At 41.1% G+C, this 10,193-nt stretch overlaps 1 protein-coding gene across 2 annotated transcripts in view; it reads left to right on the top strand.

Annotated features, from left to right (window-relative positions):
* Positions 1-4,651, top strand: part of MORC4 (MORC family CW-type zinc finger 4) — a 60,005-nt gene extending 55,354 nt beyond the window's left edge. Inside the window, exons 15-17 of one of the 2 annotated variants that reach the window (XM_003799720.3) lie at positions 2,829-3,510; positions 3,817-4,062; positions 4,410-4,651. In XM_003799720.3, the coding sequence (XP_003799768.1) occupies positions 2,829-3,510; positions 3,817-4,062; positions 4,410-4,490 (1,009 nt within the window). In that variant the 3' untranslated portion in view covers positions 4,491-4,651. Of the gene's footprint in view, positions 1-2,828; positions 3,511-3,816; positions 4,101-4,409 lie in introns of both variants that reach the window. The other variant, XM_003799721.3, reaches the window with a different exon arrangement.
* Positions 4,652-10,193: the final 5,542 nt, after the last annotated feature.

The raw sequence follows: 10,193 nt of genomic DNA, 5'->3' as shown, positions 1-10,193 counted from the left end.
GGCCCGGGCTGGGGATTCGAACCCACCACCTTAGGTGTATGTGGCTGGTGCCTTAGCCACTTGAGCCACAGGCGCCAAGCCACAAAGTATGTTCTTCAACCACAATGGAATTAAATTAGAAATCAGTAAGGAAATGGAAATTAGCAAGTCTATGGAAATTAAGTAGAATCCTCCAAAATAAGTAGGTAGAAGAAAAAAATCACAAGGGAAATTAGAAAATCTCTTGAAAGGCTGAAAATTAAAACAGTGGGATGAAGAAAAATAAGTACTCAGAGGCAAAATTATATTCATAAATGCTTACGTTAAATTGAAGGAAGATGTCAACTCCTATTTTAAGAAACTACAAAAATGAGAGCAGTAAACTCAAAGCAAGCAGAAGGTAGGAAACAATAAAGATTAGAGTGGAAATGAAATAGAAGGTAGAAAAAAATAGAGAAATCAGTAAGACCCAAAGTCGAATCCTTGAACAAAACATCAAAAATTAAAAATTAAGAAAACAATTAAGCAGTTTCATTTATAATAGCTTCAAACATAATATATTTAGGAATACATTCAACAAGTACCAACAAGAAAAGAATGAAATACCGAAGCACGCTACAACATTATGTTAAGTGAAAGAGACAAAAGACAACATTTTGCATGATTCCATTTATGCTTAATGCCTAGAATTAGACAAAAATACAGACAGAAAGTAGATTATTGGTTGCACAGAGGTAAGAAATCACAGGGCATCCAGTTGGACTGGTGTTTGTGAAGGGACTGATGAGAGATAAAGCTAGAGCTAAATTATGTCCTACCTCTGATACTAAATAGCTACACTGAGAAAGGTACTTAACTTCTTCCTGGACATCCTCTTAAAACAGTGGAGATAGTAATACCACCTACTTCAGGTTTATTGGGATAATTAGATGAGACAGTATACATTAAGCACTTCTGATGCTGGGACACAGTAGGTGCTCAATAAACATTTCCTACTTTTTGGCATGGAAAAGCTTGAATGCCAAGCTAACATATAATGAGCTTTTATGTTTTGGGGAGCAGTAAATAGAGATTTCAAATCAAGGAGTGCTGTAATCACAGCATTGCTTTAGGAAGATTAACTTGGTCATGAGTGATCTGGAGTTGAGAGAAGGGAAGACCAGATACTGGAAAAAAACATTGCAATAGTCCAGGAGGGATAATGAGAGCTTGAACTTGAGTACTGCTAGCATATAAAATTACTGTATAAAATCATATAAAAATTACCAACAGTTTGCTGGTATTATAACACATATAGCAAATACAGGAGAGGGAGTGGATTTGAAGGTGAAAATGAAAGGTTAGCTTTATACATACAGAGTTTAAGATACCAGTAGACCTGCAGGAAGAAATGTTTGACAGACAGTTAGAAATTTAGTACTAGAGGTCAAGGCTTGGGAGAATGTGAGAGTTGTTGTCCAGAAGGTGTAGTCAAAAGTTTGTATGAGATTACCAAAGAGGAAAAAAACACAGGGACAGAAAGAAGATTGTTCCCTTTAGAGGTGGGAAAATGAAGAGAAGGCAAATAATATGACTTTAATTGCCATTCAGAAACTATGTTGTTGATGTCTAGTATTCTATCTATTCTCTTTATACCTGCCAACTTTTACTCTCTTCCTCTGTACCACAACAGAATGGACCATCTCTAGTGCCCCTTACACATGTTTAAAGTTGAATATATTTGTTCCTACATAGTCCCTAGGTCCTTTTGCTCTTCCCCTGATGCCAACACAAGATGTATTAAGATGGCAGACCAGTTATATTTCTGAAGAACATATGAGGCATTATAAGAAGCCAAGGTTTGATTTGTCTTACAGGCATTCTCAGAAATTGCAGAGAAATATGGGCAGCCTTTGAGGTACTATGAGGTAGCTAATAATATGCCTGACTCTTTGTCATTAAAAATTTGAAAGTTAATTTTTACCTTGAAATCTCTTGGTTATCCAGAGAGAGGACAGAATAGTTAAGGCTAAAAAGGGGTTCCCATCCTGCTGCATGATATAAAACTGCCTGTGAATTTCTCTAGTCCTGATTATTTTGTTAGTTCCTTCAACCGTTAGTGCATATAGCAGCCAAAAATGGAAGTTGATTCGAGGCCATCCTCTGGGGTTATCCTGAAGAACAGAGGGAAAGCCGGCTTGAGTCTGAGTGAGAGGAGTTGTTTGTCACAAAGGAAAATAACTTCATTGGCCAATTTACTTTCTTTGTTTTTGAGTAGGACCCTGTGTTTTAATTAACTTTTACAAGTGAATAATGGGCAATAGCCACAATCCAGTGATATTCCACTGGCAAAGGAATTGTGTTCTGCTGCAATATAAAAAAAAAATGTGTATTTAAGTCCTTGATACTGGAAAGTTTTTGTGACACTGTAAAATTAACAAACTGGCTCTACTCTCCACATATTCCACTAGGCTTTTTATGACTTTTTTAATCCCATTCTTAAATTAGGGGATTTTGTGTGTGCATGTTATCTTCCTTTACTTGATTATTTAGGAAATAATCTAACTCGGGTTGGTTTCGGTCCTATTTTTGAATTGTTACCAAGGTCAACCTCGTCCTGTTATATCCAGGTGCTAACCCTTCACACCTTTCAATTTTACCTCTCCCTTAACACCAGTTCCCACCTCAGCCAATTGCATGAGCAAAGGGGTTGAGGATTGGGGGTAAAGTTTTATTCCTAACCCAAGATGATCTGTGGGTAAGATCTAGAGCCAATTCTAATATGGGAAATTTGAGGAGGTACTCGATAAGCTGAGAATACGGTTAGCCTGTATTGTGATGGCTTACAATTGCATTTCCTCTTCTTGCAGTAAGTACAAATGGATCCTAGGCGAGGAACCTGTGGAGAAACGAAGAAGGCTCCAGAATGATACAACAACACCTCTTTTACATTGTTCCATGCCTGGTCCTTACAGGAAGGTTGAGGCAGCTGTTGCCTACCCAGAAGGGGAGAACAGCCATGACAAATCCAGTTCTGAGAGAAGTACACCACCATACCTTTTCCCAGAATACCCAGAAGCAAGCAAGAATACAGGTCAGAGTAGGGATGCTGCAGTTCTGTATCCTGGGGTCCAAGACCAACGCCCAGGGTCCCTACTTCCTGAAGAATTAGAAGATCAGATGCCAAGATTAGTTGCTGAAGAATCTAACAGAGGTAGCACAAGAATAAACAAAGAAGAAGTGAACAAAGGACCTTTTGTAGCTGTTGTTGGTGTTGCCAAAGGTGTTAGAGATTCAGGAGCTCCCATTCAGCTTATCCCTTTTAACAGAGAGGAGCTTGCTGAGAGACGAAAAGCAGTTGAATCCTGGAACCCAGTGCCTTACTCTTCTGTGGCCTCTGCTGCAGCCATTGGGGAAAAAGGACGAGGTTATGAGGAGAGTGGAGGTCGTAATACGCCAAAGGTGAAGAACCAGAAAGAGCTTGAAGAATTGAAGAGAACCACAGAAAAACTGGAACGCGTTTTGGCTGAAAGGAATTTGTTCAAGCAAAAGGTTAGCGCAACACTTATCTGAGATACGAGATCACTGTAACAGAGGGTTGGGGACATTGGTGCTCTCTGATGATTTCATGTTCTGAAGCCTTTAAACAAAATACGTCATTGAACCATTCTGTGGTGTATTTCAGATTGTGTGAACCGTAATAGGCTTCTTTCCAGTATTTTGAGATTGAAAAGGTTCATAAGTAAAGGAATATGTACAGTGGAATCACAGGGTGACTGTTTTAGGGACAGTTTTTGACAGTCTCTTTAGCTTTCAGTGGTGTGTGGGGTCATTGAATTTCTGTGTCTTGGCCTGCAGGTGGAGGAGCTAGAACAGGAGAGGAATCATTGGCATTCTGAATTCAAGAAAGCCCAACATGAATTGGTGACCTACAATACCCAGGAGACAGAAGGCTTGTATTGGAGCAAGAAACACATGGGTTATCGCCAAGCTGAATTCCAGATTCTGAAGGCTGAGCTGGAAAGAACCAAAGAGGAAAAACAAGAATTAAAAGAGAAACTGAAGGAGACAGAGACACACTTGGAAATGCTGCAGAAGGCTCAGGTCTCCTACCGGACCCCAGAGGGAGATGACCTAGAAAGGTTAATTACTAGGGTTTAGTTATCAGCTTGTGAGAGCTAATGGGAAGCATCCTGTAGGACCCCGAGTTACTAGTCCTAGACAAGGGAAGAAGCCTTAATTGTTAGGCCACCAAGGATTGAGTAATTACTTGTTAGAAAGCTACATCCAGTCTCCCTGTGCTTGGTGGCATTGTACTTTCTTCTTTCTTTCCAGCTAATGGAAACATAATTGTTGAGAGATGTAGGCCCAATTTGAAGGGGCTGCATTTTATTCTGATGGCTAATGACTTCATGTCATCTCTTCTCCTGCCCCTTCACTCCATCATACAGGGCTTTGGCAAAGCTTACGCGGCTGCGTATCCACGTCAGCTATCTCCTTACTTCTGTCCTCCCTCACTTGGAGCTTCGTGAGATCGGGTATGACTCAGAACAAGTGGATGGGATCCTGTACACAGTGCTGGAGGCAAATCACATTCTGGATTGAGCACCAGGCTCTGTAGACTCTTCTGTACTCTCCTCTCCTCTCCTCTCCTCACCTATCTTGTCCTCTCCTCTCCTTTCCTCTCCACCACACTCCACCTCTCCCCCTTCTCTTCTCTCTCCCCCTCTTCCCCATGTCTCTCTCTCTCACCTTTATGCCTTATATAGATACTCTTTTTGTAAATCCTGGCTCTTAATCAGTCTGCTTCCTATTCAGGTTTGGTATGGAGAAAGGCCAGTTAAATAGACTTTCAAGCATCTAGGAACAGAAAAGCAATGTCACCAAGCTAGGTGACCTGAAAGCTTTAGATACTTGGCCTATTCATATCCTTTCTGAAATGGTTTATGTTCATTTAGGTTAAATCCGTCAGCAAATACTGGGTCCAATGTATCAGGTGTTTTGGGATAAGCCAAGAAGTATAACTCAATTTCAGCCTTCAAAGATCTAGTGGAAATAGAAGACACATACCAAGTTAATACACACAAGTGCCTGATGTATACAAGCGAGTGGTATGAACATGACACAGACTGGGGTGGGGGGAATCAAGGAAGGCATCACACCAGAAATGGGACCTAAACTGAGGTTTAAAGAATGAGCATGAGCACACTGTTAACGAGTGTTCTTTAGGTGGTAGGACTATGGTTGATGTTTTCTTCTTCCTATCTTCTTGCCTCTCAAGTTTTCTGTAAGAAAAGTGTTATTCTTACATCAGAAAAAATAAATTGTTTTTAAAAATAACCAGTAGGCTTGGTTTGGGATATCAAATGAGAGACTTGTAAAAGTATAAAGTGTTGTTATATTTGCAATTTGTGTTAATTTTAGCATACTTCTGGAAGAACAGCATATAAACAAAGGCATGGGAAAATTCAGAATATGAAAAATGTGTTTGGTAGGAGTAGTGGGTAATGGAAAGAGAACTAAAGTTAAATCATGACCCACCTACCCTCTCACCTCCCCCCTTGGCATTTGAATTTTAATAAGGGATTCTTGAAGAACAAACCTTCAGAGCTTAAATTTTGAAAATACGTATCATCAAATTGTAAAATTTCAGGTAATAGAGGAAGTAAAGCAAGATCTCTCTGGGGTCCCTCACAGTTTATTTACCCACTCTTCAGGCTTGTTCTGAGTGAGGGGTACACGTCATACTATTCAGAAATAGTAAAACTTAATACTCCTGTAAAAGGAGACATTTTATTTATTCATTGCTTTATTGTATTTATATAGCACATACTCTCCAATGAGTTCAAGGTACTCTTCAAAAGACGTTGAACAATGAACACATAGAAATGTACCAACAGTAAAAAGTAAGAAGCAAGGGAGTAACAATAAAAGGAAGGTGGGATCAAGCAGTGGCGAAAAGATTAGCTAATCCAGAGGTGTTTCAGATAGTCATTCTATTTCTCCTTTACAGAGTTACTCCAGAAGACTTGTCCAAAACTTACTTTACCTCTTTTGAAAGGCCCATCATAAATATTCCAGTGAGACTGCAGGAGCAAGGAGAAGCCAGAGCCAGGCTACCCCATCAGAACGAGTATTAAGGGGCTGGGCATGATGGCTCACACCTGTAAGCCTCGCCCTCTGGGAGACCAAGGCAGGTGGGTTGCTTGAGCTCAGAAGTTCAAGACCAATCTGAGCAAGAGCAAGAACCCATCTCTAAAAATAGCTAGGCATTGTGGAGGGCTCCTTTAGTCCCAGCTACTCAGGAGGCTGAGGCAGGAGAATCACTTGGACCTAGGAGCTTGAGGTTGCTGTGAGCTATAATGTCATAGCACTCTACCCAGGGGAACACAATGAGACTGTGTCTCAAAAAAAATTTGAATGAGTACTTAAAGATAGCCCCTGTCCACTTGCCATCCACCTCCCTTCAGCTCTAGCTGTCACGTGATTAATATTCATGTTAGATATTTGGTTTATGATAGTCAAGGCCTTAAGTATCTAAATGTAAATACTGCTGAGGGGAGGGGAGCACATTTAGCCATTCTGTCAACGATGCTTGTTCATCAGAGGGAGGCGGTGAGGGTGGGACTGCACAGAGATGGATAATACAGATGGAAGTCTAGTGGAGGAGAAACTTCAAAGCCCTGAAGGTTTCAGTCTGTGTATTAGGTGAGCAAGGGGGCAGGGTAGGAAGGAGAGTGGGCAGTTAGGCTTTAAAAGGAAAAAGGTGGAAAAAATTGAACTCATCTTTGCCAGTGCTTACTCTCCTCCAGCTCTCACTGCTTAATACAAGCACCAGCTACCTGTGTGAATCCACTCCCTTCGATACCAGAGCCACTTCTTTGTTTCCTGTTTATTTTTAAACCATACCAGCATGAGGTCCCTTTGACTAGGGTTAAATGCCACTGTGAAGAGTTGAAAAGAGTCTCCCAGCCTTACCAGAGGTTATGATCTAGTGCTGAAGCAAAGGACATTGAGAAGATGAAAGTAGCTGGCTCCTGTTGGGTCTGCATAATCATAATTCCCCGTTCAAATAAATGACTCTCACATTTGCCATTTAACTTTCTATTGCCATGATCAACATTTGTGGTGTTAAGACCTAATGCTTTGCTCATTTAAATAAAATTACTGAAGTTTACATTTAAATTAAATGGCCTCCCTTGCCTCCTATTCTCCCTCCTTAATCTATCCTACTCAATGTCACTAAATTGTGTTTAAGAACGTCACAGGTCATACCTCTCTGTTCAAGCAGTTGCTAGTATTCCCAATCACCCACCAAATGTGATACGATTTTCTTATCATGGTGCACAAAATCCTTTGTGATCTGAATTCAACCTCCCTTTCTAGACTCATTTTGCAACATTCCAAAGACAAACTACATTCCATCCAAACTACACTATTTTTCAGTGTCTGAACATACCTTAAGATTTTCTCCTAGGCATGATGGCTCACACCTATAATCCCAGCACTTTGGGAAGCTGGTGTGGGAGGAGCCCTTGAGACCTATGGTCTGGGCAACATAGGGAGATCCCTTGTCTCTACAGAAGATTTTAAAATATGAATAGTTGGGCGGTGCCTATGGCCCAGTGAGTAGGGCACCGGCCCATATACCGAGGGTGGCAGGTTCAACCCAGCCCCAGCCAAACTGCAACAACAAAAAAAAATAGCCAGGTGTTGTGATGGGCACCTATAGTCCCAGCTACTCAGGAGGCTGAGGCAAGAGAATCACCTAAGCCCAAGAGCTGGAGGTTGCTTTGAGCTGTAATGCCACAGCACTCTACAGAGGGTGACAAAGTAAGACTCTGTCTATATATATATATATATAATATGAATAGTTGTTCTTCATCTTTGCTATTTCATTCCCTTTGCCTGGAATGTTACCTTTCATTGTCTCCTTTTTTCTGCAAATTCCTCAGATTTAATCATCTAAACACAACATTACTCTTTCAGTACTTAAATTTTACATCATTTGTAAGACTTAACAAAATTCCTTGTCCTGTCTTCCCTATTAGAAAACTCCAGAATCAGATATTCATCTGCCTACTTGACATTTACACTTACATGTCTCACTAGCATTTCAAATAAAGCATGTTTAAACATTCACATACCCTGGGACTGTCCCTCCTACCCCCGTTTTGACTTGTGTTAGAAAATAGCACCTCCACCCCACCCACGTACGTAAGCTAGAAACCTGGAAGTCATCCTTCATTTTCCTTCTCTCACCCACATCCAGCCTGTCCTCAAGTCGTCGTCAGTTCTATCTCTAAAGTATGTCATATGACTGAACTCACTTTTACCACAACTACCTTAATGCAAACTACCGCTCTCTCCCATGGATGATTATAACTCCTATCTGGAGTCCTGTGCCCACTCTTGTTCTCACAATTGTCTTAACTACAGACAGTGGTTTTTAAAAAGTGAGATCATGTGATTCGTCTGTTTAAAGCCCTTAAATGACTTCTCATTGCTCTTAAAATAAAATCCAAACCTGTTGCAATGTCTTACAAGATCCCTGCCACCTCTTCTGCTTTGTCTCACGCGACTCTTTGTCATACCCCACTTTCCCACTGGCTCACTGTGGTTTTTTCACTGAAACATGTCAGGGTCATACCTCAGAGTCTTTAACTCTACTGTCCCTGCTCCTGGAACATTTTACCCCTCCTGCTCCCTCCACTGTAGTACTCACACATATCCAGTCTTGGCGTATGTCTGGCTGTCCTCACCCTTCAGCTCTTGGTGTGTTCCTTCCTCAGGCCTTCCCTGGCAGCCTTTGGTCTCTAACTATCCTTTCATTCTATCGCTGTTTCCTGATTTCTTCAATTCATAGCACTTTTCACAATTTATTTGGTCATTTACTTGCACTCATTCAACAGGTATTTATTGGGTACCTACTGTGTGCTGTGTGACACACAGTGTTACACACATCACCCATGCTCCCTGTCTGCCTCCTTCACTAGTAAGTTCCATGAGGGGAAGGGTCATGCCTGTTTGTGCCAACCACTGTATTCTAGAGTTTATCATAAAACCTCGGATATAGTAGGTAATCAGTAAATGAATGTTAATAAATAAATGATGTGTTTTGTTCATATCTTCAGCTCACTCAGGGGTCTAAAAAAGTACCTGGTTCATAGAAATGGTTGAATCAATATAGCATAAGTCAGGCATATAAGAATCCTGGACATTAATTTTGGAAAGCAAAAGACTGAGTAAGTGCTGCAGGTTCTAAGAAGCCACCAATATGGCTGGGTGCGGTGGCTCATGCCTATAATCCCAGCACTCTGGGATACTGAGGTGGGTGAATTGCCTGAGCTCAGGAGTTCGAGACCAGCCTGAGCAAGAGTGAGACCCAGTCTAAAAAATAGCCAGGCATTGTGGCGGGCTCCTGTAGTCCCAGCTACTCAGGAGGCTGAGACAAGAGAATCTCTTGAGCCCAAGAGTTTGCAGTTGCTGTGAGCTTTGATACCATAGCACTCAACCCCAGGTAACAGAGTGAGATTCTGTCTCAAGAACAAGAAAAAGAGGGGGAGCCACCAATGTGAGCTGGAGTGGCCTCGTGTTTCTCTTTAGCTAATCTTTGTTACAAATAGTTTAAAAGCCTACCAAAGGAGGAAAGCAATATGGACATTCCTTACTACACACTTTCTGAAAATTACCAAAAGGATGCACCCTGGCATGCATTTATTTATTTTTGCATGCATTTATTTTAGAGAGGGGGTCTCACTGTGTTGTCCAGGCCAGTCTCAAACTCCTGGTGTCAAGTGACCCTCCTGCCTCAGTCTCCCAAAGTACTGGGATTATAAGCATGAGCCAACACACCCAGCTGTTTGTGTGCAATCTTTAAATGCTGAGAACTACAGAATATAACCAGGAGAAGGCTGTAGAGACCAGATTTTGAGAGCAAAACTAAAAGGAGAAGATGGAGACTTTACCTCCTTCATGTTTACATGGATGAAACTGGAAAATATTCTTCTTAGCAAAGTATCTCAAGAATGGAAGAAAAAGTAACCGATGTACTCAGCCCTACTATGAAACTAATATGTAGCTTTCATAGGAAAACTATAACCCAATTTTAGTCCAGGAATATGGGGAGAGGGAGAGGAGGAGGGAGGGTGATTGGTGGGATCACGCCTATGGTTCATCCTATAAGGGTACATGTGAATCTCTCTAAATGTAGAATATAAATGTCTTAACAAAAA

The sequence above is a fragment of the Otolemur garnettii genome, unplaced genomic scaffold (genome assembly GCF_000181295.1).
Source record: "Otolemur garnettii isolate 467f Iridium unplaced genomic scaffold, OtoGar3 scaffold00155, whole genome shotgun sequence".
Lineage (NCBI taxonomy): Eukaryota > Metazoa > Chordata > Mammalia > Primates > Galagidae > Otolemur > Otolemur garnettii.
This window is presented reverse-complemented; position numbering and strand designations above follow the sequence as displayed.